The following is a 26,291-nucleotide window of genomic DNA, read 5'->3' as shown; positions in this document are numbered from 1 at the left end:
TGGGCCAGGTTTTGTGCAATGTTCTCTATAGGCAGGGCAGGAATTCGGGGCTATATTCCTGTTTCCCTGCCCAGGAAGAGGCTGCTGCTCGCCTGGAAGCCAGGCAGGGATGATCCCCCTGGGCACAGGCTCCCTGCTTAGCTGGATAAGGACTGCACTCCAGCTACTGGTTAGCTGCTGAGTGCCAGGCTGTTAGGATAATTGCTTGGAGAGCAGAAGTGACCCTGAGGAAGTTCTGCTGGAAAACCAGCTCACTGGATCCCTCTGGGGAGAAGCAGAGGCAGGAGATGTGGAGTGCAGGGAACGGGCGACTCCAGCTCAGCTCAGCAGCCTCTGAAACCGCTCCTCACTCTGTTGTTCTCACTCCACCTTCCTCAACTCCTCCTGCTGTGTTTTCCACCCCAGTACGAGCGATCCGTGCTGCTGGAGCCTGAGGCTGGGCAGGAGCTGGAGCTGCGCACCTGGACCCGCAACAACATCACGGAGACGCTCAACTCGCTGAAGGTGAACACGGTGGATGACATCCAGCAGATCTCAGCTGCCCTGGCCCAGTGCACGGTACGGCCTGGCCCCACCTCTGAGCCTGCAGCTCCTCACCTGTGCTGTGCTCACCTGGCTCTGTCCACACACACACGGGGGCAGGTGTCACTGCCCGCCCCGTCAGGGTTTCTGTGCTGACGTCCTGGGTGCTGCCAGCTCTGCCCCTGCCAGCTCTGTGCTGCTCCTCTGCCTGGCAGCTGCAGGAGAAGCCTCCACAGGCTGGAGAACTGGAGAACCATGGAATGGTTTGGGTTGGAAAGGATTTAAAGCCCATCCAGTGCCACCTCTGCCATGGCAGGGACACCTTCCACTGTCCACCTGGCCTTGGGCACTGCCCGGGATCCAGGGGCAGCCCCAGCTGCTCTGGGCACCCTGTGCCAGGGCCTGCCCACCCTGCCAGGGAACAATTCCTTCCCAATATCCAATCTGACCTACCCCCTTTCAGCTTAAAGGCGTTTCCCATTGTCCTGTCCCTCCATCCCTTGTCCCAACTCCATCTCCAGCTCTCCTGGAGCCTTGAGGCTCTGGAAGGGGCTCTGAGGTTTCCTCAGAGCCTTCTCTTTTCCAGGCTGGACACTCCCAGCTCTCCCAGAGCAGAGGGGCTCCAGAAACATTGGAATAAATTGCTGGGGGAGTCACAGCATCTGTGAGGACAGGCTGGGCTCTTGTCAGGAGTAACACAAGTGGAGCTGCTCGGGGCCAGGGGCCAGTGCCCAGGCCTGATGCTCCTCCCAGCCCTGTTGCTGCCCTACAAGTTGAGAAACCCCTCTCTGCTTTGCTCTGCTGTTCACTGGAAGCACCGAGATCCCGGCAGTTTGCAGCCCCCATTCCCAGTGCTGGGGTTGGTTCCTGGTGGATTTAGGAGGGAAGAGAGCCCAGTTAGGTAATGCCCTTGTGCTTTGGTGCTCAGCCAGGCTGCTCTGGCTCCTCCTCCCTCCCTCCTTCATCTTTGCTTTGGGGACTGGTCAGGTTCCTTGGCCCGGGCTGTGCTTCCCCTGCAGTGGTGGGCAGGCACTGCATCCCACCCACAGAGTCCTGAGCTGCTCCCTCCCCTGCTTCTGAGCCTGCAAACCTCAAAAATCCCTTCTTTCTGTGCCCCTCTGCCCGGGAATTTGGGGTTGAGCACATCCCATTCCATGCTGGAGCAGTTTGTTTCTGTCTCTCCCACCTCCTCCTGCCTCGTGACTTGGTTTTGCTGTGGGAGCTTAGGTCTAGAAATAGAATTTTTATTCCGCGGGGAAAGCTGACATTCCAGGATTACTCTGTGCTCTGGGCTGGAATGAAAAGCTTAGGAAAACAGTACTCCAGAAATTCCCAGGTGGCTGAGACAAGTGGAGCTCACACATTCCTTTCCTGCACAAGTGTCCATCAGGGCTGCTGCATTTTTGATTTTACCTACAAGGGAGAGGAAAAATCAGAATTAGTTTCTCCTAGAGGGATAAAAAAAGAATCTTGGACTTTTTGGTCGATTCTCCTCCCTGAGTAGGAGCTGCCCTTGGGTGGTTCCTCCCCATAACCCAGTGTCTTCCCCACCTCCCTGATTCCTGACTCCGATGCACACAGGCTGTCCTGGCTTCTCAGAGCTTACAGATAAATCAGAAAAGGGGGAATTCAAGACCTGCAGATGCTGTTTTGATTCTTCACCAAAACATATGGTGAATCACGGCTGAATCCTATGATGATTAAAAGAAAAAAGATGAATAAGAGCGAGGAAGGGGGTTGTAACAGCTTCCATGTGTTCCCCAGTCCCTCCCATCCAGCCCTGGAGAGTGCGGGAAGCTCCAGGCCATGGCTGGAACATTCTGTTTCTTGGACACATCTGGGAGCAGAGGGAGGGACATCCATCATGCCTGAGTGGCAGGATTCCTCCCACAGCCTTCAGGAGGATTTGGACACCGAAATGGATTCAGTTGGGGCTAAATCCTGCTTCCATTGGAGGTGGTGGAGGGGATGGAGGAATCCCATCCAGCTCTCCTGGTTGGTTGCTGTGTGTGGTCCCAGAGGGGAGGTGTGCCTGGTCCTTACGAGTGCACACCAGGGAACATGAATTTAGAACCACAGAATCCTGGAATGGCTTGGGCTGGAAGGATCAGATTGCTCCAAGCCCTGTCCAACCTGGCCTTGAACAATTCCAGGGATGGAGCAGCCACAGCTTCTCTGGGCAACAGTTTCCTCCCTTTGTTCCTCTTCCCAACCCAAGGGCATCCTCTGCCAGGCATCCTCTGCCTGCCTGCACACTGGCACTTTGGAATGTCACGGGAGGCAGATGGAAGAGTCTTGGGGCCACCAACAAGTTGCTCACACTGTCAGTGTGAGCAGGGCAGCCTCTGCTGGGGCATTCCAGAGGGAAAAGGTCTCCTGAGGCCAGAGCCAGCTGGGCTTTCCCTGGGCTGCTCCTGCTCTGTCAGACCCTGGTCCCTTTGCAGGTGGTGAGCAAGGAGCTGGTGTGCAAGTCATGCCTGACAAGGACCCTGAACAAGCTGGAGACCATGATGACCATCCTGCAAGGGGAGACCACCCAGGGCACGGTGACACCGACCGGCATCGCCGACAACATCCTCAACATCACAGGTGACCCTTGTCCTCTGGCTGGGGACAGGGGACAGGCTCAGGGGCAGGAGCAGGTTGAGGGGAGCTTTCAGACTCCCTCCTCTGCCATTTGGGCTTTGGTCCAAATTTTTAGGAAGTCGCATCTGCCATTTGGAGTGTGACATCCCAGCCCTCTCTTCTCCCTGCGCTTTTCCCAGGGTTGTCCTGGCTCTGGCAGCTGCTCTGTGGACATTTCCATCTGACAGTTGTTAATATAACCCACTAATGCTCCTAATAAGCTCACTAATACTCCAGGGGATTCTCTTTTTAGTAAACAATGAGTAACAGCTATGGCTTCCAGATGCCTGTCTTCCTGGTTGGAGTCCAAGGAGGCTGTCAAACCTCACTGGGGCATCTGGGAGCACTCTGTGGAAATTCCCACCTGGGTGAGCTGGGGGGAAGCAGAGACACCTTCTCTGCACCCCTTGTTACCTCTGCACTCCTTTCTGAGTGCTGTGCACTTTATAGTGCAAAAGCTTAGGAACATATGTTTGTTTCATTCATTCCCTCCCTGTTTCCTGAGCTGTGGTTCTCTTCACTACACAAGAGGGAAATCAAATTGTGTTGTGATTGAGTATTCCTCAGCAAACCTGTAGATTAGAGGGGCTGCAGGAACTGCTGACAGCTTTGCTTTTAGCTCTGGGCTATGAACACTCCAGTGGGGAAGGTCATGTGCGGAGGAGCAGTGAGAAGACAGCGAGGAAAACCTTGCCTGATTGCTTTGGGAAAGTGTCAGGTGTTCTCCTGACTGTAGCAGTTATCCAGGCCATTTACCACTTCCTCTTCATTTCTCTCCTGGCAGGTGACCTAATCCACCTTGTCAATACAGTTTCACAAGAATCCAAGCCCCAGGAGCTGCTGGCTGATTCCCACAATTTGCTGCTGGCTCCCAAAGCCTACAACCTGTCTTCCAGCCTGATGCGAATCCTCATGAAATCCCGGGTGCTGAATGAAGAGCCCCTCGAGCTGGTGGGAGGAGAAATTAAGGCCACAGGCAAGAGGTCTGACCCTTTTAACCTGCTTTGCTACGAAAACACACCAAACTGCCAGTTCTCCATCCCCCAGGCCTTCAACTCCACCCTTTCCAACCTGACGGATGTCATCCAAGTCATGTTCCAGGTGGACTCCAATCCCTTCCCTTTTGGCTACATCAGCAACTACACCGTGTCCACCAAGGTGGCCTCCATGGAGTTCCAGACACACAACGGGGTGCAGATCCCCATAGGGAGCCTGGACTCTGAAAAAGCCATCACTGTGATGGTCTCAAACAGCACAGAGCCTGAAAATCTCGTGGCTGGCACTGAAGTCATCGAGGCAAGAACGTCTGTGAACCTGATTGTGATCATGGAGAGCAACAACAGGGAAGCAGGACTGCACTTTCAGCTCACCTACAGAGTCCTCAATGGTAGGGCAGACTAATCCATCTCTTTGTTAGTCCTTCCTGTGGGAGAGGAGGGCGGGGTGTGAGGGATAACCGGTGTGGGAGGGGATGCTGGGTGGCAGCAGCAGGTTCCACACTGCGTGGTCGAGGTTCTGGCTGACCTGGACAATCTCCATGCCCAGTGTCATCCATGCTTGTGGATTCTGGCCCTGAGAAGCCTTTTGCTTTTCCCAGCCCTCTGTTGAGCCCCATTAGCCCTGGGAGGCATTGTCCAGTCCCTCTCCCAGGCAGGCCTGGTGCTATCCAGTGCTCAGGGATCCTCTGAGGTGCACACTGAAGGAGCAGAGTCTGGAGAAGCATCTCCCACAGCTCTCTGCATTCCTTCTTCCCAGAGCCCCAGTGCTGACAGCAGACCTGTGGTTGAGCCTGCCAGGGGTTTTTGAAGCCCTTTCTGTTTCTTCCCCTCCCCACAGAGCATTACCTGGCCAGTGAGCCCGAGCCCTTCATCATGGCCTATCTCCATCACGAGCCCGAGCCCAACGAGCACAACTGCTCTGCCTCCAAGAGAATCAGCCTGGACGCCCTGGCTGGAAGTGACCACAAGCTCTACACCTTCTTCACCTCACCCAGGTAAGAGCAGCCTCCCTGTCAGCCTCAGGCTGTGCTGTGGGTGCGCGTGAGGGGTGCTCAGGTGATCTGTGGAGCCCCTGAGTACCTGCACAGCTAAAGGGTGGGAATTACACCACGTTCACTGGGCTTTTCCTCCTTTCTGAGTACATCCCTGCCCCTGTGGCTGGAAGCTTTCCATGGGCACACCTCCACCAGAATGGGGCTGGTGTCCCTTCAGGAGGCAGGGGAGTCATCTCCTTGCTCTTTCCCTTCTCCAGAACGGACGACCCCATCCAGAAATACTACCTGAACATCACCAACCACTTCAGCTGGTCGGCAGTGGAGGTGACCCTGGGGCTGTACACGTCCCTGTGCCAGTACTTCAGCGAGCAGGAGAAGCGCTGGAAGACAGAAGGAATTGTCCCTCTGGAGGAGACCAGGCCAGACCAGGCCGTGTGCTTGACCCAGCACCTCACAGCCTTTGGGGCCAGCCTGTTTGTGCCCCCAAACTCTGTCCAGTTCATCTTTCCCGTGAGTACAGCAAAGCAGAGGCTGTGCAGTGCTGTCACACGTAGAACAGGTTGTTGTCACCTGGAGCAAATCCATAGGCTTCTCTTGGTTTCATGTCCAAGCTGGCACCAGCACAGGCATCTGGAAGCCTTTGGGAGGTGCAGATGGGCACAGCTCAGGAGAAGCTGTGTCCCGTGGTTGGGAATCCTGACTGGAAACAGACCTTTGCAGATGGCTGTAGTCCCTGGCCCGAACGCCTTGCACTGTGTTCCCCTCCTAGGAGATGGCAAAGGTTCCTCCCAGCTGTCACCCAGCACTGTTTGATCCCAGGGAGCTGCACCTGCCAGCTGCTCCCTGCTTCCCAGGGGCGTCCAGCTCTTCCTGGCTGTGTCCCTGTGACGTGAGCAGGAGCAGGGAGCTCCTGGCAGCTGCTGCTGGGTCTGCGGGGCCACGGCTGTGAGCGGGGCCATGGCCAGGGAATGGGAGCGGGATCCTCCTGGGCTTGCCTTTCAACACTCTTCTCCTCTGCAGGCTCCAGGCCCAGGGCTGAACTACATCGTGCTGCTGACGTGTGCTGTGTGCTTTGTCACCTACTCGGTGGCCGCGCTGATCGTGCACAAGCTGGACATGATCGACATGAACCGTGTGGGGGTGATCCCCTTCTGCGGCAAGAACGGGATGTACAAATACGAGATCCTGGTGAAAACGGGCTGGGGCAGAGGGTCAGGTGAGCCCACAGCCTGCTCCTGTGCCTGCTTCCCAGGGGGACGCCTGTAGTTCAGCTGAGGTCCCACCTCAGCGCGTCACGCTCTGAATGCTCCCCGCGGGGCCCAGAGCTGAGCTGCAGCTTCAGGCCAGGCCTTCCCACAGCATTCCCAGGTTTTATTGTGTGATGATGGGGCAGGTCAAGAGAATGGTTTGGGTTGGAAGGTTCCTCAAAAAGCTTCTGGTTCCAAACTCCTGACATAGGCAGGGACACCTTCCACTAGCCCAGGCTGCTCCACCTCTGGCTGTTATGGTGGGACAAGCAATTGCTGCTGGAAGGAACCACCCAGGAGAGAAATTCCCCCCTCCTGCCTTCCTTGACTGGGCTGTGGTTGCAGAGGCAGAGGTTGTTCCTCACCTCTGACCCTCTCCTGCCCAGCTGGCCCTTTGGATGGCTCCTTTTGCTGTCCTCCATCACTTTGTTCTGAATCCTTCCCAGCAGCAGGCAGGCACAAAGTTTGGCTTCCCTTCGCGGGCTGGTTTGTAGATAGAGCTGTCACAGGCAGGGCTGGGGAGCAGCTGCCCCTCGGGTGGGCTTCCCTGAGGGACCCCTTTCCTTCCCTGCAGGTACCACGGCCCACGTGGGCATCGCCCTGTACGGGGTGGACAACAAAAGCGGCCACAGGCACCTGGATGGGGACAACGCCTTCCACCGCAACAGCCTGGACGTGTTCCAGATCGCCACGGAGCGCAGCCTGGGCAGCGTCTGGCGCATCCGCATCTGGCACGACAACAAAGGTGGGACACAGAGGGGCCTGGACAGGGGGAGCTGGCCCCTGGTGACCGCTGGATCAGGGGGACGCTGCGGGGGGACTCCTCACAGACTGGCCCGGTGCCACCCCAAACACAGAATGCAATGTGCCGTGCACTGTGACCATAAATGTCACCTGAGATTGAGGCGGCTGTGCCACGCTTCCCTCGTGGGTGCAGTGCCCATGGATGACAGTCGTGTCACTGTCCCACTGACAGTGCTCATGTGGCCCCTCAGCTTCGCGGGCTCACTCAGGGAAGTTGTGCCATGAGAGAATTCCTTTGTGTGCCCCCGTTCAGGCCTGAGCCCCTCGTGGTACCTGCAGCACGTCATCGTGCGGGACCTGCAGAGCAGCAAGAGCTATTTCTTCCTGGTGAACGACTGGCTCTCGGTGGAGAGCGAGGACAACGATGGCCTGGTGGAGAGGGAGGTGTTTGCTGCCAGTGAGTGCCCCACATCCCCTGGCTCCTTCTCACCCGTGGGGCCTGGGCCCCTCCTTTTCTCCAGGCTGAGCCCCTTTCCCAGCTCCCTCAGCTGCTCCTGGTGCTTCAGCCCCTTCTCTGGACACGCTCCAGCCCCTCCAGGTCTTTCTTCTTGTGAGGTTCCCAGAGCTGACCCCAGGATTGGAGGTTCCTCAGCAGCGCCCTGCACAAGGGACAGGCACTGCCCTGGGGTACGAGCCAGGTGCCACTGGTTTCCTGCCCACTTGGGCACAGCTGGGCTCATGTTCAGCCCCTGTCACATCCTTTTCTGCTGGGCAGCTTTTCCAGCCCCTCATCCTCAGAGCACTGCATGGCGAGGGCCCCTGTGGATGGCGTGTGGTCACTCTGGAGTTTCTGGGATGGATGTGGCCGGCTCAGCCAGGTCCTCACAGCGGTGCAGCCACCCTGAGAGTGTCCCTTTGTCCCCAGGTGAGAGCGAGCTGAGGAGCTTCTGGCGGATCTTCGTGGCGGAGCTGCAGCGTGGGTTCTTTGAGAAGCACGTGTGGCTGTCCCTGTGGGACCGCCCGCCCCGCTCCCGCTTCACCCGCGTCCAGAGGGCCACCTGCTGCTGCCTCCTCATCTTCCTCTTCCTCTGCGCCAACGCCGTGTGGTACGGCACGGTGGGCAGCGTCCACCTCAGGTGGGTAAAGGACATGGTGGGCAATGTCCACCTCAGGTGTGTGCATGGCGTGGTGGGCAGTGTCCACCTCAGGTGTGTCTGGTGTGGTGGGCAGTGTCCATCTCAGGTGTGTATAGCGTGGTGGGCAGTGTCCACCTCAGGTGAGTTTGGTGTGGTGGGCAGTGTCTACCTCAGGTGTGTTTGGTGTGGTGGGCAGTGTCCACCTCAGGTGTGTTTGGTGTGGTGGGCAGTGTCCACCTCAGGTGTGTTTGGTGTGGTGGGCAGTGTCCACCTCAGGTGAGTTTGGTGTGGTGGGCAGTGTCCACCTCAGGTGTGTGCATGGCATGGTGGGCAGTGTCCACCTCAGGTGTGTCTGGTGTGGTGGGCAGTGTCCAGCTCAGGTGTGTTTGGTGTGATGGGCAGTGTCCACCTCAGGTGGGTAAAGGACATGGTGGGCAGTGTCCACCTCAGGTGAGTTTGGTGTGGTGGGCAGTGTCCACCTCAGGTGTGTGCATGGTGTGGTGGGCAGTGTCCACCTCAGGTGTGTTTGGTGTGGTGGGCAGCGTCCACCTCAGGTGTGCCCCCAGCCAGTCCCACCGTGCTCAGGGCCCTCCTGCCTGTCCCCTTGGGGCAGGACACATTTTCCATCTGCTGGGAAGAGCTTCCTTGCTGTGCCCCGGGTGTGCCCTCCCCACTCTGAGGAGTCTGGGACCAGGACATGGACGATGGATGACCAAAACCAGCCTGACTTTGGTTTTCAGGCCCGTTTCCTTCTCTGCACATCTGGAATTCCTGGTTGTGTGCTTTTGTCTGCTGCTGGCTTGCCCGGCACCCCCTGCTGCTCCTGCTGACACTGTCTGTGATCCCTCTTGCCTCCCTGCAGCACCGTGGCCGTTTCCAGCCTGCTGCCTGTCAGCGTGGACACGGTGGCTGTCGGCCTGGTGTCCAGCGTGGTGGTTTACCCTCTCTACCTGGTCATTCTGTTCCTCTTCCGGATGGCTCGTGGCAAGGTGAGGAGGGAGGATGGTTGCAGGCTGCTCAGGCGGGTGGGAGGCACCAGGTTTGCTTTTGAGGGGCAGAATTCTGCCTTTCCTGGGACCTCTCTCCTCCAGCTGGGCTCTGCCCTTGCCCGTTGTGCTGCACCAGGGCCAGACCCTTCCCTGGCCTCTGTCCCCTCCCTGGGCTCAGATCATGCTGGCCTCTGGCAGTGCCCAGGCACCTAAAGGCAGATTTTAGGAGCTGTTTAGGCACTTCCTCCCTCAGGATTTCATCGTGTGTGACAGGCACCCAAACGCCCAAGGCAGGAGCCCTGGAGCTGCTCAGTGGAGCCTGTCAGATGTCTGTCCTGGGCAAAGCTGGGCTGAGGCAGCTGGGCAGGGACCAGCTGGGCATTTACCACTGGTTAAGCACAATTAGCAGCCCCATTAAGTATTGCAGCCAGCTGCTTGGGGGCTGGTGAGCAGCTAATGTGGCTGATGCTGCTGAGAGCACACGGGAAAAGCTGTCAGACTCGGGGCTTGTAGCTGGGACAGCCTGGGTGGCCCTGTTTGAGGCACATGTGGCTTCAGGTGTCTGGGATGCGGAGGAGGATGGGCATGTGGCTGGTCTCAGTGGCAGTGTCACCTCTGTCCCTCCTGCGTGCCCTGCAGGTCTCCATCAGCCACACAGTGACTCACTCAGACCAGCAGTCCCTGGAGATCGACAACTACCTGGACTCCTCAATCCTTGACAGCTCCTTCCCCACCTTCCCCGGGCTCCAGGCAGAGGTAACTGCTTCCCTCCCGGAGCTGGGCTGGCTCCTGGAGGTGTGGGCCCAGGCTAGGAGCAGCTCGGTGACCCCTGATGTCCCCAGCCCGCTGCTTTGACCGGGCACAGACCTGTGTCGTGCTCCTGAAACTTCCCTGTTCCCTGCAGGCCTTCTCTGAGCAAACCAAAACAGATCTGTTCCTGGAGGACTCCAAGAGGTGAGTGGGTTTCTGGAGATGGAGCCAGCAGCACTTCAGTCTGTGCTTTGCTGGGCTGGGCTTGGCTCCCACAGCTCTTTCCAGTCCCACACGGTTCCTTTTCTCTGCTCCCCTCGTTCCTGACCAGCCCTGTTCCTGTTTCCACACAGCCTGGTGCCCTGGCCCTCCAGCGAGGCCCTGCTCAGCTGGCCAGACCTGCTGAGTGACCCCTCCATCATGGGCAACACCATCCAGAAGCTGAAGAGAGGCCGGGCCAGCCGCCACCTGGGGCTCGAGGCCCCGCTGGCCACCGAGGAGGACACCTTGTCCCTTGGGATCCACCAGGGGCAGCCCCGGTACTTCTCAGCCTCAGGTGAGCCCCCAGGCTCGGGCAGAGCTGCTGCCATCACCACTGGCTGCACTCTGCAGGGCAGGGCAGGAGGATGTGTCTGCTCAGTGGGGATTTCAGTCTGGAAAGCCAGAAATCCTGGTGGGCAGCAGCCTGGGAGCCAGGAGAGGTGTGTTCCCGTGGGAATGCTGCGAGCAGCCAACACTTCCTCACTGGTTTCAAAGCCACAGGGTGTTCCTGAGGCTCTGGAAGTGGCTGGAGAAGGAGAACTTGGCCTTCTGAACCAGCAGCTCTCTGCCCAGCTCTGTGGCCAAGCTGGGATAGACAGGAGCTGGAGGACAGGGAGCAGGAGAGGGCTGTCCCAGGGAGAAGGACATCACTGTGACCCTTCTCCTCCTGCTCCCCAGTTCCACCAGGTGGCTGAGCCGTGCCCTGGGGTGGTGCTGGGAGCTGAGCTCCTGCCAACACTGTCTGTGCTCTCTCTTTCCCAGATGAGGATCTGATCCGGCAGATCCTGGCCGATGGAGCTAGTGGCATCTCCCAGGACCTGGGGCCGTACATGAGGGCAGAAACAGATCTGATCTCAGGCCTGTGAGTGTTTGGGGAGCAGAGCCAAGACAGGGTGACGGGGTGTGACGGGGCCAGAGCCTCTGTCACACCCAGCTGAGCTGAGCTGGCTTTGGGATGCCTTCACGGGTCACTCCGTCCCTGCTGGCCATGACTCCTGCAGCCCCCACAGCTCCAGGAGGGCACTGCCACCCTTCCAGGAGCCACCTGGAACCTCCCCCAAAGCCACAGCTGTGTCTCCAGCAGTTTTGGGCAAAGTGCTGGGATGAGGGCTCCCTTCATGGCACTGACGGGAGGGAGAAGGGGATTCTGCCCAAATCTTTGCAGTGTTACCATGCCCAGGACTCCCTGCCCATGGCCCATGCCCAGGGCCCCCTGACCAGCTCCCCAGGGCTGGCAGCCCACCAGCCACTGCAGAGTGGCAGGCCAAGGGAGGGGAGGGACTGCCAGGCCCTGTCCACGAGACACAGAGCAGTGTCTGTGCCTTGGGGACGTGTGTGATGTCCCAGCACTGGTGCTTCACTGGAATTCAGCCCCCTTGGTGCCAGCCTGCTCGGCACGGGGCCAGCAGTGGCACAGCTCTCAGCAGGCTCCCCCTGTGCCTGGCAGGTCCAGCGTGTTCGGGGAGAAGGTGGAGACTGTCATGATGCAGAGGCTGAACGACAAAGGGCAGAGCGTGGCGCCTCCTCCCAGGGAAGTGAGCAGATCAGCCAAGTCCACCTGGACAGGTACCAGGGCCGTGCCCCCGGGGTGTGAGGGGACAGGGCCCATCCCACACTGCAGCACTGAGGAGGCACAGGGGGGTGAATTGGAGATAAAACAGAAAAGGAGCCTTAGGAAGGTCTGCTCCCTGCCCGGGATATCGCTGCTGTTCCTGCCAGCTTCTCTTGGAGCCTGGATCTCAGTAAGGCCTGGGCCAGCACTTGTGCTGTGACAGTCCCTGCAGTGTCCCCTGGGAGGCTCTGCTCCCCGCACCCTCTGCCGTGGTAGAAAGGTGTGGGATGGTCCCTCCAAACTCACCCAGGGCTGGTGGAGGGCTCTGTGCTGGCATGAGCGCTGCCCCAGCCCCTCCTGTGCCCACGGGGGCCTTTGCAGTGACGCTCACGCTGCTCTCCCTCCTCCTCCTGCTGCTCCCAGTTGCAGACCAGGCGTTCAGGAAGCGCCTGCTGCCGCCCTGGTGCTCCCTGCTGGCCCATGGCATCAGCCTGCTGCTCCTGGCCACCGCCGCGGGCGTCTCCGTGTGGATCGGGGTGGGCTTCTCCTCCAGCGTGGCCCTCATGTGGCTCATCTCAGGGATCTTCAGCTTTCTGGCATCATTCCTGGTCTGGGAGCCCCTGAAGGTGAGCGTGGCACGAGTGCAGTGGCACAGACCTGTATGTGGGATTGACTTGTCCAGCTGCTGATCACAGTCATAGAATTGTTAAGGTTGGGAGAGCCCTTTAAAGTTATCAGGTCCATCAAGCACCACCCCCGTGTTCACCCCTAACCCGTGTCCCCAAGTGCCACATCCATGTGGGTTTCGAACACTTGAGGCATGGGGAATCCACCACTGCCCTGGGCAGCCCTTTCCAACACTTGACAACACCTTCCACAAAGAAATCAGGTCAGAGTGGACACTGTGCACTGAATGGTCTCTCCCATCCCTGCATCCCTCAGGAAGGGTAGGATGTGGACACCAGCAGCAGTAGGAGAGGCAGGGCAGGTGGCAGGGCTGGTGGCACTTGGTTTTGAAGGTCCAGGTAGGAGCTGTGCCGTGCTGGCTGTGCCATGGAGCTGCTGCTGGGATGCTGAGGTGGCACAGCTGCCTGCAGGCTCAGCACTCCTCCTGTGCTCCAGGTGCTGCTGGAAGCCCTCTATTTCTCCCTGGTTGCCAAGAGGCTGCACCCCGAGGAGGATGACACCTTGGTGGAGCAGCCCTGCGTGGAGCACGTGTCCGAGAGGATCAGCAAGGTCCGGCCCCCGCAGGGATTTGCCCTCTTCCAGGCCAAGGAGGAGGCCAGGAAGGTCAAACTGCTGCACAGGATGCTCAAGGTGGGACATCTCCTGCTGCCTGGTGCCCAGGGCTCAGCCACATCTGAGTGTGTCCGTCTGGGATGCCCTGAGTGCTTGGCTCCAGCTCCTGCCTCAGTTTCCCAGCCTTTGGGTCTGATCCCGTGTCATGGCTGTGAAAGCACTGCTCTGCTGCAGGATTGGGATCCAGCCCTTCCATGCAATCCCGTTTTTACTCTTTGCCTCCCAGAATTTCCTCATCTACATGATGTTCTTGCTGGTGGTCCTGCTCACCAACTACGGCGACGCCTCCCGCACCAGCCGGGCCTTCCTCCTGCAGAGCTCCATCAAACAGCAGCTGGGCAGCAGCGACTTCCTGCTCATCAAGAGGTACCTGCCAGCCCCTGGGGGGGTCAGGGGGGTCGTCTCCTGGGCTTGTGCTCCACGCTCTGTCCCAATAGAGGTTCCTTGGTGCCCGCGTGGAGCTGGGCACTCCCAGCAGTGAGCAGGTCCTGTTTGTCTCTGTGGCTCTGCTGCTCCCCTGGAGAGCAGAGGGGCCTCTGGGGATTGAGAGGTTTAATTTCTCTGAGGTTTAGTGATTTCCCCAGTGGGGAGGAGCTGTGGGGAGCTGATGTTGATCTTTCTGGAGCTGCTCTAAGGCACAAGAGTTTCTCTGTCTCCAGAATTTACAGCCGTGAGCAGGGTCACGAGAGCCAGAAATGGCATCTTGGTGACAGTCTGCCTTTCCTCGCTCTGCACATGAGTTTAACTGGATTCCATTTTCCCAGCTGATTTTCCACACCCCTAGGATTTCCCAGCAGCCCAGTCTGGCACTGGGATCACTGGGCTGAGGGTGTGTCTCTGCAGAGCCCTGGGCTCTCTGTGCACATCAGTGCAGCTTCCTCGTGCCCCAAAATCCCCGGAGCTTTGACTCAGCGATTTCACACCTTTCCCCCTGCAGGTCGGATCAGTTCTGGGTGTGGATGTCTCAGGTGTTCCTCCCTTACCTGTACAACAACGGCTCTGGCCAGGAGAGCCACAGCACCACGCTGGGGACAGCCCGGCTGCGCCAGCTCCGCCTGCAGGGAGGTGAGGGCAGGGCAGGGACGGTGACAGTCCTGGTGACAGTCCTGGTGACAGTCCCGGAGGGGCAGCTCTGGGTGCAGCTGGGGCCGAGGGGAGGCAGCACCGGCTGGGGAGGCAGTGGTTCTGCTCTGCACAGATGAACTGGGGCAGTGGATCATGGAATCCTGGAATGGTTTGGGATGGGAGGGACCTTAAAGTCCCTCCGGGGACACCTTCCATGTCCTGGCCTTGGGCACTGCCAGGGATCCAGGGGCAGCCTGTGCCAGGGCCTGCCCACCCTCACAGGAAGCAATTCCTTCCCCCTATCCCATCTAACCCTGCCCTCTGGCAGTTTGAAGCCAGTGATGTATCCAGGGTGCAGGTCCCCAGTTTCCCGAGGCCAGCTGGGGTGTCTCTGTTCTCCACTTGTGCCCACCTAACCCGCTCTGACCTGGAGGCATGGCTGTATCACGACTCCTAAATTGGGCAGCTCTCTATTTTTATTGCTAATATCCATCCTTTCCTGAATCCCTGACTTGTGCGTGCCCGTTCCCTCCCTGGTGCACTGGTGGGGATGGGTTTGGAGGGCTTGGGAGGGAAGGTGAGCTCCGTGCTGCCTGTGCTGGGCTCACAGGGTGGTCTCATTGCAGCTGAGTGCCAGCAGAGTGCCCAGGACATCCTGCAGGGCATGGGCAGTGCCCAGAGGAGCTGCACTGACCAGCACAGCTTTGCCACTGCTGACTTTGGAGTGGGCTGGGAGAGCCCAGCCGGGAACGGGACGGCGGTGTGGGCACACTCAGCACCCGACCTGGCAGGGTAAGGGCTGTCCTGCCTGCTCCCACCCCTGCTCCCACCCCTGCTCCCACCCCTGCTCCTCCTCCAGGGACCCTTACAGACCTCTCCAAGCTCTTTACAAAGCCCTGGGTTGTTGCCAGCCCTCAGCTCAGCCCCTGAGCCTGGCAAAGGGGGGATGGACGTGGAAATTCCAAGTGGCCTGAGCAGCAGCGTTGTGCTGTTCTGGGGCCCAGGGGCAGGGGGTTCAACTCTGCTCCTTCCAGGGCACAGACAGGGCAAGGGAAACCCAGCACCCCAGATTTTGCTCAAGGGGTGACAGCAGGTTGTCCTGCACCCTGGGCAGGACAGAAATCACACTTGGTTTCTTCTCTGGCCTGTCCCCAGAGGCATCATCGCCATGCAGGCGTGGGCCACCACAAGGTTTGGGGCTGTTCTGAGGTTGGGAGCACTGAGGGGGATCAATGCCCCCCTGAAATCTGTCTTGTGAAATACATCCTGAGGGGCAGGGTCTGCATCTGCACACTAGATCCTGGCCTGCCACGCAGGAGAGCAGCAGTGTCCTTCAGCCTCACCCCCAGCTCCTCTTCCTCTGCAGGATCTGGTACTGGGGCTACCTCTCCTTCTACGACAGCAGTGGCTACGTGCAGGAGCTGGGCCCTTCCCTGGAGGAGAGCCGGGCTCAGCTGGACTTCCTGCAGCAGCACACGTGGATCGACAACATGTGAGTGTGGCAGGCCAGAGGGAGTGTCCTGCTGTCCCCTGGGCTCCTCAGCTGTCACGGGGGCACAGGCTCTACATCCCACCCAACAGTGGCCCCAGAGCTGGTGATGTCCCAGCCCCTGAGCTGCTGCTGTCCCCCTGCAGGAGCCGGGCAGTGTTTGTGGAGCTGCTGCAGTACAACCCCAGCGTGGACCTGCACGTGGCCCTCACCCTGCGCCTGGAGTTCCCTGGGGCTGGCCAGGCCATGGCCGCTGTCACCATCAGCCCCTTCCCCCTGCTGCGGCTCAGCGGGGGGGTCACCCTGCAGCTGCTCATGATGGTCAGTGTGGGGCCTCCCCTGCACCCCCTGCCCTCTGCTGGGGGGCTCTGGGGACCCTCACCCAGCCTGGTCACTGTGGACTCGAGCTGCTCTGCTTGGGGCCCCTTGTCCCCACTTCTGTCACACTGTCTGGGCGTGGTGTCAGCAGAGCCCTCATCCCCTGGGTGCTGCCACCTCCACCCTGCCATGGGGCACTGGGTGTGGGCATCGGGGGCCTTCAGGAGGGTTTGGGGTGCTGGATGAGTGAGGAGGGCAGGGCAGGATGCAGGGGGTGCTCCAGGTGTGCAGTGGTGGAACTTGGCCTGGTTTTGGGGGGATTTTGCTGTCCTGGGGTGCTGCAGGGTCCCCCGGTGCAGCACAGCAGTCAGGGCTTGTCCTCTCATCCCCTGGTACCTTCTCCATTCCTCCTCTCCTGATAATGTCTCTATCACCTCTCCTGGTGACCTCTGTTCCTCCCCCAGGTGTTCCTCATGCTGTTTGTGGTTTACTTCGTGGTGTCAGAGTGTCTGGCCATCAAGAAGGAAGGCAGAGCCTACTTCACCCTGTGGGGCAACTACAGCCAGTGGCTTTTCATCCTGCTCACCACGTGCACGGTGCTGGTGCACCTCAGCCAGGCCACCCTGGCTGACCAGCAGTGGCTCAGGTACCTCAGCAACCGCAGGGGCTTCACCAACTTCTACCAGGTGGCCTTCCTCAGCTCCGTCTTCAGCAGCCTGGCCGCGTCCCTCCTCTTCCTCCTGACCGTGCAGGTATGGCAGGCTGGGGGAGCTGCTGGCTGCTTTGGCCCTGCTGTGCTTGTCACCCCTGCACAGCCCTGCCAGGGGAGGGGTGGCAGGGAGGCCACCTGTGTCTGTGCTGGGCACTTTGGGTCTCTGAGACCTCCGGGCCACCCTCGATTCCCTTGGGGAATTCATTGAGATGGTTCTGTCTGCAAGGAACCTGCAGGCTGGGTGTTTGTGCTCTGCTGGGGTTTGGGTTTCTCACGTGCTTGAGAGACCCTTCCTGGGCTGGGGGTGTGTCTGTAACTCCCTGCTCTCCCCTCCCAGGCTGCCCAGCAGCTGCGCTTCGTCCGGCAGTGGTCAGTGTTTGGAAAGACCTTCCAGAAGTCCATGAAGGAGCTGATGGCTGCAGGGGTGGCCTTCGCCCTCCTCCTCCTGGCCTACGCCCAGCTCGGCTTCCTGGTAAGCGCCCCATACCCCTCCCTCACAGAGGGGCTGCTGGGGTCCTGCTGCCCCTTTCCCTCATGACACGAGCAAAGCCCCCGGGTCCCCTGGGCGCTCTGAGCCCATCCTGCCACCGGCCCCTTTGGCCAGGGGCTGTCCCTGCCCCAGCCTGTGTGTGTGCCACCCCTCAGGGCCCCTGTGGGAGGGGATATTGAAGGTCAGGGGAACATTCTGCTGCCGTCCCCTTCTAACACATCTCTGTCCCTCCACAGCTCTTCTCCTCCTCCTCCGAGTCCTTCCGCAGCGTGGGCAGCAGCCTCCTGCTGCTGCTGGCCCTCCTGCGGGGCAGCGCCAGCCTCCGGCCCTGCCTGCCCGAGGCCTCGGGGCTCTACTGCCTCTTCTGCACCTCCTACATCGTGCTGGAGGCGTGGATCGTGCTGCGGCTGCTGGCGGTGGTGCTGATCCACAGCTACCGCGAGATGCACCTGGAGCTCTACCGGCCCGCCTTCGAGCCCCAGGACTACGAGATGGTCGAGCTGTTCGTGCGCAGGCTCAAGATGTGGATGGGCTTCAGCAAAGCCAAGGAGGTGAGGCCGGCCTGGGTGAGGCCAGCCTGGGGGCTCTGTGGAGAAGGGGCATGGTGGCACAGAGCAGCACCCACCATCCTTAGCCTTTCCCTGCCTCCCTGGCGGGTGAGGGCTGGAGCAGTGACCACCCTGGGGACCCAAGAGAGATGGGGAACTGTACAGGCATCAGCTGCCTGTTCTCAGCCCCACGGTCCCGCGTGGCTTTATCTGGGATCCAGCCCATGCCTGTCGCACCAGGAATGGCTGGGACAGCCGTGGAGCTGTTCGGGGTGTTCCCTTTCCCCAGCTCCTGCCCTAACTCTGCCCTTTTCTCCTCCTCCCTCCCAGTTCCGGCACAAGGTGAGGTTCGAGGGGATGGAGCCGCTGCCCTCCCGAGACTCCAGCGACTCCAAGTCCTTCCGTGGCCCCACTCCCAGCGCCGCCTCCGACAGCTCCAGGACCTCCACGTCCTCCAGCCAGCTGGACGGGCTGAGCCTGGTGCTGAGCACCCGCGACAGCCTGGAGGTGGACGCTGACATCCAGCGCCTGCTCTCGCTCTTCGAGATGCTGCTGGCGCAGTTCGACCGCGTCAACCAGGTGACGGAGGACGTGTCCCGCATCGAGCACCTGCTCGAGTTCTCCTGCGGCCGCCGCGCCCGCAGGAGGCACCGCGGGCCCGAGGGGGGCCCGGGCCGGGGCTGCCCGGGCAGCTCGGAGCAGGGCGCGTCCCCGGAGGTGCCGGACACGGAGCCGCCGTCGCCGCGCTGCGCCGGGGCCGTGCCCGTGCCCGGCCGGCTGCTGCGGGCCAGCCGCGGGGTCAGCGCGGCCGCGGGGACGCCGGGCAAGCCCTGCGCGAGCAGGAGGAAACGGCCCCTGCGGGCCAAGAACCGGGTGCACCCCACGGTGAAGTAGCGGGGTGCTGGAGCCATGCCCTGGCAGGGCGTTGTTGGGCGGGCTGTGCCCGCCCGGAGCTGCCGCGGCGGCTGGGCCGGCCGGGCACAGGGGCGCTCCGGCCACGCCGCTGGCACGGCCGCCGGCCCTCCAGAAGCGGCCCCGCGGAGCGTTCCAGGGGTAGAGATGGAAGGGGAGAAGGCCGAGCCTTTCCCCGGGGCATGAGCAGGTGCAGGAGATCCCTGCTGGTCACAGGGAGCAGCTGGGGGTGTTCGACCGCCCCGGCTGCAACCGGCCACAGGTGGGACTGGGGTGGGCACAGGGGGACGGGACGAAGCTCCCCCCCTTCCCTGCTGGCTGTGCCGGATGGGAAAGGGAGAGGAGAGCCCCAGGCCTTGAAGGTTTGAACCAAGTCTTGGATTTTTGTCGACCAGACGCACTGTGGAGGAAAGCGACAGCTTTCGAGAAGGTATTTAACCCACCTTGTCTTTTAAGCATAAATAGATATATAGAGAAATGCTATCTACACCCAGAGCAGTTAATTTCCAGTATTGGCTACTTTTATCCTCCAGAAATTGGTACAATTATTTGTATTTAAAGAAATCCAATATTTAAAACAAAGGACATTGCAGCGAGCTGGGGACCAGAGACCCCTGGGCTGCCTCAGCCACCTCCCAGCGTGGGGTTCCCAACCTCCCAGCGTGGGGTTCCCAAACTCCCAGCGTGGGGTTCCCAAACTCCCAGCGTGGGGTTCCCAACGTGCTGGTGTCACTGCGGTCCCCACCTGCCCTGTCCCCCCGCCGTGGCCCCGGGGTGCAGGCGCCGCTGGCTGCTTGGCTTCTCTAACCCAAGGAATGTATTGCCCTAAGTATATGTATTTTTTCTTTGGTTTACTTGTTCCTATGTACTGCCCAGCACTTTAAACAAGGCTTTCCTCGGCTACCAGTGACACGTGCGAGCTAAGAACGGGATAATATATCACAAAAGCAGTATTTTGTTTGTTTAAATCATAAACTGAAATGGGCAGGGAGGAGGGGAGCGCAGCCCCAGCTCGGGCAGCAGTGCCAGCACCTTCCCTGAGCACAAAGGAGGCAGGTGAAGCCCTGAGGGAGCTTTTTTTGGGGTCCCTCCAGCCCTGCCAGCTGGGATTCACCATGTGCTGGGCTACAGCTGCTGGGCTACAGCTGGCCTGTGCCGTGGGGCCCCCCAGATCACAGCCTGGGGGTGCCTGAAGCCCCCCCAGGGGCTGCCTTCCCCTCCTCCTCAGCCCCATTTCACCTTATGGCTATTGTAAGTAATTTATACGGGGTTTGTTTGGTTTTTAAATGTATATATTTTTGTATGTTTGCTATATTTTCATAGCATCGGTACCGTGTTTGAAACATGTAGATAGGAGACAGAACACTATTGTCAGAGTTATTTAAAGGATGTATTAAGTGCTTCTTCCTGGGAATGTCCCGTGTATATAAGGATTGGGTGTCTGCGTGTGTGTGGTGCGTGTGCTCTCCTGGGCTGGCTCGGGGGCAGTGGCCACAGGTGGATGGGGAAGAGCCCCCAGTGGGCTCCTCTGTGTGTTCCAGAACCTGCTCCGTGCTTTGGACAGGTGAGAGGGTGGAAGGGAAGGCTGAGGGGGGCAGAGCTGCAAGCCAGGGGCCTCGAACCCAAATTAACTCCTTAATTTGGGCCTTGGAACCCAAATTAACTCCTTCCAGCTGCCTCTGGTGCTGGTGGGCCTGGAAGCACCTTCCCAGGGCAGGGAGACTTTTCCAGGTGGGAGAGGGGGCTCCTAAAGCACTTCATCCCCTCCTGAGCCTCCCCTCCAGCCCCCAGCCATGTTGGATACTTGGGAAGGTTTCATTCCAGCGTCCCTGTGCTCCCTTGGCCGTGTGAGTCAGGGTGGCTGCAGGGGGACACTGGCTGCTCTGGGATGCCTTTGGGACAGGTCTGAGTTACCTTTGGAATGCTCAGGTGCTGTGCAGGACAGATGTTGTGGAAAGGTTGCAGAGGGATGAGGGCAGGAGAAGACAGGTGAGGTGGTGCTTGGTCAGCATGGAGGTGTTGGGAGAGCAGAGGGCACAGGGAAGTGGAGTGCAGAGGGGAGGAATGCAGTCCTGGTAACCAGGACAGGGGGAGAGGGCAGAGAGGGCCCAGAGGGCAGGAGTGGGGCAGGGAGGTGCCTGCTGGAGGCTGAGCCCGGGGCTGGACCAGGTGCTGGTCAGCTTTGTGCTCAGAAAAACCCCTGGTTTTCAAGCCAGAGATAGAAAACTGTTTGCCTTGGATTTTTTGTTCCTTTACCTTCCCAGGCAGCACAGCACCATGCTCAGCTCTGGCACATGTCCGTGGCTCCTCTTTGGTGACAGGGACAGTGCCACGTTCCCAAAGCAAGGCAGTAACGGGAGCAGTGGTGAGGTGTCCCAGAGAGCTGGGATGTCCCCGGAGCCCAGGGCTGGAGCCCCTCCAGCTCCAAAGCTCCTTTCCCCACCCCCTGCCCTGGCACAACCCGTCTCACTTGTGTGGAGCACCAGGGGCATAGATCCAGCCACCCCAAGGGCTCTGTGGGAATATTCAGTGATTGAAAGGTCCCAAATAAACCAAGCAGGTCTTGGAAGTCTCTTGAAGAGCCAGAAGGTTCAGTTCCTGATGGTCAGTTCTCAGCTCGAGTATCCTCATTAGAAAAGGTTGGGAGTAGGAGGGAAGGAGGGGCCAGCAGGGCCCCAAATGTTTTTGAGCAGCCATTCCTAAGCTAAGGGGCAGCTGGAACAAAGATGCTCCCCGAATCCCTCTGGATTTCTGTTCCCGAGTGCCTGTTCCTTGCCCTGCGTGTGTGTGTGGGTGTGACTCGGTGCGTGTGACTTTACCGAGCGCTCCTCCTGATGCCGGAGGAGCAGAACAGGGATCAGACAACTGCCCTACTTCCCTGAAGTACGGAGAGCAGCTCTGCCCCCCACAGTCCCTGGAAGAGCCCAGCCCTGCGTGGTGGGCAGCAGCCACAGCTTCCAGCACTCTCGGTTCTCAGTGCCAGCTCCAGCAGTGTCCCAGGGTCCCCTCCGTGTCCCAGCTAAGGCTCCCCTGCAGCCAGAGGGATTCAGTCATGGACTTACACCCTCACAGCAATAAACTTGACTCAAAGCCCATAAATCCCCCTGAATGTATATTTTTGTGTCTGTAGTCACCGAGAGATGGTGTCTTATTTATTGCCTCGAATCTCACAGTCAAGTATCGGGATCAAGCTGCTTAAATGAAAAATGAGACCCCCAGCCATTCGTTCCAAGGGAGAGGGAGGGACTTCTGTAAGTGCCTTATTTTTTCTAATTTTTGGTTTTTTAAAAAGAACAACAGTTTTGACCAAAATGCCAACAGTTCCTGTCTGGTCAGCATGTCACTGCAAACAAAAATGGTGTATTTTGTAACTGTGGGGATGTTTCTTACAAAGTGACAAAGTCAAATAAACACTTGACTGCTCAAACCTGGCTCAGGTGGGTTTGTCCTGCTCCAGATGCTCCTCTCCACCCCAGCCTCATTCTCTCTGCCTCCGTAATTTTAATTAAGGTCTCCTGCACAGCACAAGACACTTCCTGAAATCCTCCAGCCTAGCAGGGCTGGTGTTAAGGACTGAGCTCACCTGGGGTCACTGGGGGTGGCACAAGGACAAAGCTGACAAAGTCCCCTCCACAGCACAGAGGGAATATCCCAGTCCAGGACTGGAACACAGCCAGGAATCCGTGTGTCCAGCACTGGGAGGGGTGGGTTCCATGAGCAACCCAGGCTGGGAAACCAAACCAGGACAGGAGGAAGGATTTATATTGAACTGTCCCAGGACAGCAAGACCGCACTGATCAGACAAATATTTTATTTGCTGTATGACTCATAAACACTCAAACACAACGGACGCTTGGTGTTCCCACACACCTGCACAGGCGAGGGCTGGCCCTCTGTCCCCTCACCTGTCCCTTCATCCCTTCACAGTCCCACATTGTGCATATTGCACTTGTCTTCATCTCCCTGCCGGCAGCCGTTCCCAAAGCCACGCTTCCCCCTCACAGAGCAAGCGGGAGATAAAGTTCTCACAGTATAGTCCAGCTTATGAGGTGCCTCCCAGTCGGGTGGTGTAGTGTCTGGTGCCCTCCTTGCCTCAGGACGGGCTGCAAGTCCCATTCCAGCTGTGCCCACCTGCCCTGGAAGCTCCAGCTGAACTGCTTCAGTCTCCCCTGAGAGCCTCCTGTCAGGGAATGGGCAAAACTCGTGGGGAGATGGTGCCCCAAGACTTGTGTTCAGTCAAAAAGAGATTTATCAGGTGCATGGGGGAGGGTGAGACACCCCAGCATTCCTGCAACCAGGGAAATCCTGCAGATGGCCAAAATGAAGACAAACCTTGGGAACTAAAGCAACATTTTGGGCAGGAGAGAACCCAAATTAACTCTTTCCAAAGCTGGCAGCAGAATGAGTCAGAGCCTGAAGAGTTTAAGTGCTGACAGCCCCGAGGTTCAGGGAGGAGCTGGGATTCTGGGGTGCTCAGAAAGAGCAACTGGATTTTCAATAGTTCATATTTCATTCCCAGTAAAGTCCTCAAAAATCCCACAATTCCTGTACCTTCACGTGAGGATTTGCAGAATATCATCCTTTGTCTGCTTCCACCAGGACCTGGTGTGGAAGGAGTCCAAAGAAAGGTTCTGCAGAGAATTTCCCTGCACAAAAGCTTTGGAACAGTTCAAATCAAACCAAACACAGTGGCCTGGTCCTCTGGGAGCTTCTGCTGGGAATCCAGTGTTGTCCTCAGGGGCACCCAAAGCTCCTGGCAGGTTCAGTGCCAAGTCCACATGCAAGGAGCAGCCAGGCTGCGCCTCCCAATCCCTGTGTCCATGCAGGTGCAGGGATCAGCAGGCAGGGAACACGACTCCATGGCCTCAGTGTCCCTGCAGGGACACCCCGAGCCCGGCCCTACACAAACTCGGTGAAGTCGTCCACGGAGGAGATCAGCCTCTTCCTCTGCCCCGTCTCGTAGGTGGGAGGGGGGTCCTGGGGGATCTGGGGAGGGGGTTTTGTGGGAGCAGAGGGGTGCAGCTGCAGGGGAAGGCCGGGGCTCTGGTACTGTGTCTCTTCACGGAGCTGAAAGGCAACGGAGAGCAGGTGAGCTCCATTCTCACCAAAATTCTTCCAAATTTCCATCTGGGCAGGGCAGGGTACCAGGACACTGTGGCAGTGCCACTCTGTGTCCAGGCATGGGACACCGGAGGAATTTCCCCATGGAAGGGGTGGTCAGGCACTGGAAGGGGCTGCCCAGGGCGGTTTGGAGTCCCCATCCCTGGAAGTGCCCAAGGAATTCCTGGAGGTGACAACCTCTGGGCTGGGGACAAGGTGGGCATTGGGCACAGCAGGGACTGGATGGGTTTGGAGGGCATTTCCAGTATCAGTGATTCTGGGATTCCAAGATTAAGCTTCCCAAAGCCCTTACTGCCAGTGAAACTGTTTGGATGATCCTTAAGGTCCTTTCCAACCCAAACTCTGTGATTCCACGACCAGCTGGACTCTAAGCTCTGCACACACAGCCCTGCTCTCGCTCAGCCCGTGCTGCCAGCCGGGTTCAGCTGCCCCAGCTGCAGGGAGAGGCTCAGCCAAGCCCAGTCCCCCCCCTCAGGGCAGCTGCGCTCACCCGGTGCCGCAGCCTCTTGATGTGGCGCAGCCTCGCGATCCATTTGGAGGGGTAGGTGTCCGTGGGGTTGGATCTGCTGTGGTGGACCTGGGAAGCCATCTGGGTTGGGAAGGGTGGGGAGAAGCAGGGAAAGAGAGGAGCCACATTAACATAACCACAACAATAAAATAATCAATAAAATTTTCAGAGCAGTCTGACAGCAACTGCAATCCAGCTCCAAGTTAGGATTGTTCAGGTGCTGACTCTGGCTTCAAGGCCAAGTAGAAAAGTTGTTTCTTTGCTTTAGCAGGCCCTGCCTGTTTCCTTGGAAGCTGGTGATGGGCCAAGGCAGCAGCTGGAAGCTCAGGGAGGTGCAGGTACTCACATTGGCGTGCAGGGCCATCTGACGGGCCACGAAGGGCAGGTTCTTGTCAGAGATGATCTTGGCAACACTCGTGTCCACCAGGCCCTCCATGTCTTTAGTTTAAAGGAATAAGAAAAAATTCTGGTAAGACAGGTTGCCAGCAACTAAATATCTAAAAGTCAAATAAACCCGAGGAACTGTATCAACCAAATCCCCCAAACTCCACAGCTCCCGCTCTAACAGAACCTGCTCTGCAGTCCAGGCTCCCAAATTCTGGCCGCTCCATAAAGGTTTGGGGAGAGCCTGCTGGGCTCTCACATGAACCAAGTGTGAGCCAGAAACACCTCTGGTAAAACACCTGCACCAGCACTGCTGAACCCCCCATGTCCTCCAGCATTCCCAAGACCTGCTGGAGGCAGGGATCTGCTCTGCTGCTGGCACTGGGTCCTGAGCCTGACCACAGCATGAGCAATCCAGAGAAGGTACAAACCCAGATCCAACTGGCTCTGGAGAGTTTCTCCTGCAAGTTTTAACTTTTGCAACACAAACCCCCGGCACAGCAAAGGCTGAGGAATTCCCAATTCCCACCTTTCCGGCACTGCAGCGTCACCAGGTTACAGTCGTAGTCCAGGGGGGTGATGATCACATGCACAAAATTGAACTGCCCCTGAGGAGAAGCCAGTGAACCAGTCAGAAACATTTCCCTGGCAGCACCGTGGTTTGAGAATGCCATGAACACCCACCAGTGAACCCACCACAGAAAAGGCTCCCCCGTAATCCCCACACAGCTTTTAGGGTAACACCCACACACATAAACTACAACCCTGTGCTCCTGCTGCATCACACCCACGAGGAAAACCCCCTACCTTTATTGTGCCCAGTTTAAAATCCTCTCCAGAATCATTGTAAACAATGGAAACAAAATCATTCCCCAGGTGCCTCTTCTTGTCACAGCGGTATTTATCCAAATCCTTCGTGGGCATCAGAGTAGCAATGTGGAAAATGGCTGCAGAGGGAACACAGAGATCCTTAGGCTGGGCTGGGAAAGCAGCAACGGTCACATGCCAGTAATGAAAATACAAACTGTGCTCCCTCAATAGGTTTGTCCCCATTTGTGACAGCTGAATCCAGTCCCTCTGGATGCTCCAGGGGTCCCTGGAGCATGGAGTGAAGCAGCCAGTGGGAAGGACCACAGCAGCACAGGGAGGAGACCCCGGGTTAGGGAGGAAAGGGGCAAAAGAGCTTAAACTCGCCCTAGCTGAGCTCAAGAGCCCCAGGTGGAACTGGACTCCGTGTGATGAGCACAGAGCTGTGCAGAAAAATCTGGGAAGTTCACCATATCCTGCTGGATCCTGGATGATTTCTGCACTGCTTGGTGCTGCAGGGTGACACTGCAGTGACACAAGCCATGGCCACAGCAGTGACACCCCCTGCTCTGAACTGCTCTTCAGAGAAACACAGCAATACTGACACCACCCTCAGTGAACAGCTTTTACAGCAGCTGGGGACAGCAGCTGAATCTCCAAACCAAACCCTGCCAGCCTCTAAAGAGCAGATCATTTCACAGATTTACAGAGCAGATCTTTTCACAGAGCAGACCATTATAAACTGGTGTGATGGTTTTTTGTTAAGTAAGGCAGGTATGTTTTGGCCTAAACTTTCTCACATGGCTTGCAGAGCTACCA

General features: G+C 58.5%; 2 protein-coding genes across 7 annotated transcripts in view; one reads left to right on the top strand and one right to left on the bottom strand.

Annotated features, from left to right (window-relative positions):
• The window catches only part of PKD1 (polycystin 1, transient receptor potential channel interacting), an 82,870-nt gene extending 60,776 nt beyond the window's left edge, over nucleotides 1-22,094 (top strand). For all 4 annotated transcript variants that reach the window (XM_038151118.1, XM_038151119.1, XM_038151117.1 and 1 more), the window contains 26 exons: nucleotides 406-558; nucleotides 2,967-3,111; nucleotides 3,932-4,534; nucleotides 4,984-5,140; nucleotides 5,398-5,650; nucleotides 6,161-6,356; nucleotides 6,962-7,132; nucleotides 7,445-7,588; nucleotides 8,057-8,267; nucleotides 9,130-9,256; nucleotides 9,896-10,012; nucleotides 10,161-10,210; nucleotides 10,360-10,562; nucleotides 11,030-11,129; nucleotides 11,715-11,833; nucleotides 12,243-12,445; nucleotides 12,942-13,136; nucleotides 13,345-13,484; nucleotides 14,056-14,183; nucleotides 14,810-14,975; nucleotides 15,550-15,675; nucleotides 15,819-15,993; nucleotides 16,455-16,742; nucleotides 17,040-17,174; nucleotides 17,429-17,743; nucleotides 18,071-22,094. In XM_038151118.1, coding sequence (XP_038007046.1) covers nucleotides 406-558; nucleotides 2,967-3,111; nucleotides 3,932-4,534; nucleotides 4,984-5,140; nucleotides 5,398-5,650; nucleotides 6,161-6,356; nucleotides 6,962-7,132; nucleotides 7,445-7,588; nucleotides 8,057-8,267; nucleotides 9,130-9,256; nucleotides 9,896-10,012; nucleotides 10,161-10,210; nucleotides 10,360-10,562; nucleotides 11,030-11,129; nucleotides 11,715-11,833; nucleotides 12,243-12,445; nucleotides 12,942-13,136; nucleotides 13,345-13,484; nucleotides 14,056-14,183; nucleotides 14,810-14,975; nucleotides 15,550-15,675; nucleotides 15,819-15,993; nucleotides 16,455-16,742; nucleotides 17,040-17,174; nucleotides 17,429-17,743; nucleotides 18,071-18,634 — 5,184 coding nt within the window. In that variant the 3' untranslated portion in view covers nucleotides 18,635-22,094. The remainder of the gene's footprint in view (nucleotides 1-405; nucleotides 559-2,966; nucleotides 3,112-3,931; nucleotides 4,535-4,983; nucleotides 5,141-5,397; nucleotides 5,651-6,160; nucleotides 6,357-6,961; nucleotides 7,133-7,444; nucleotides 7,589-8,056; nucleotides 8,268-9,129; nucleotides 9,257-9,895; nucleotides 10,013-10,160; nucleotides 10,211-10,359; nucleotides 10,563-11,029; nucleotides 11,130-11,714; nucleotides 11,834-12,242; nucleotides 12,446-12,941; nucleotides 13,137-13,344; nucleotides 13,485-14,055; nucleotides 14,184-14,809; nucleotides 14,976-15,549; nucleotides 15,676-15,818; nucleotides 15,994-16,454; nucleotides 16,743-17,039; nucleotides 17,175-17,428; nucleotides 17,744-18,070) is intronic.
• Nucleotides 22,095-22,446: 352 nt separating this feature from the next.
• TSC2 (TSC complex subunit 2) overlaps nucleotides 22,447-26,291 on the bottom strand; it is a 32,394-nt gene continuing 28,549 nt past the window's right edge. For 2 of the 3 annotated variants that reach the window (XR_005258660.1, XR_005258661.1), the window contains 4 exons: nucleotides 25,473-25,612; nucleotides 25,195-25,273; nucleotides 24,264-24,719; nucleotides 22,447-23,719 (listed from right to left, as the gene is read on the bottom strand). Coding sequence is in view for 1 of the 3 variants with exons in the window: in XM_038151376.1 (XP_038007304.1) it covers nucleotides 23,552-23,719; nucleotides 24,264-24,362; nucleotides 24,628-24,719; nucleotides 25,195-25,273; nucleotides 25,473-25,612 (578 nt within the window). In the remaining 2 variants the exon portion in view is untranslated. The remainder of the gene's footprint in view (nucleotides 23,720-24,263; nucleotides 24,720-25,194; nucleotides 25,274-25,472; nucleotides 25,613-26,291) is intronic. The other variant, XM_038151376.1, reaches the window with a different exon arrangement.

Source organism: Motacilla alba, chromosome 14, assembly GCF_015832195.1.
Source record: "Motacilla alba alba isolate MOTALB_02 chromosome 14, Motacilla_alba_V1.0_pri, whole genome shotgun sequence".
NCBI classification, from domain to species: Eukaryota; Metazoa; Chordata; class Aves; order Passeriformes; family Motacillidae; genus Motacilla; species Motacilla alba.
The sequence above is the reverse complement of the archived record's forward strand: the minus strand, read 5'-3'. Positions and strand labels throughout refer to the sequence as shown.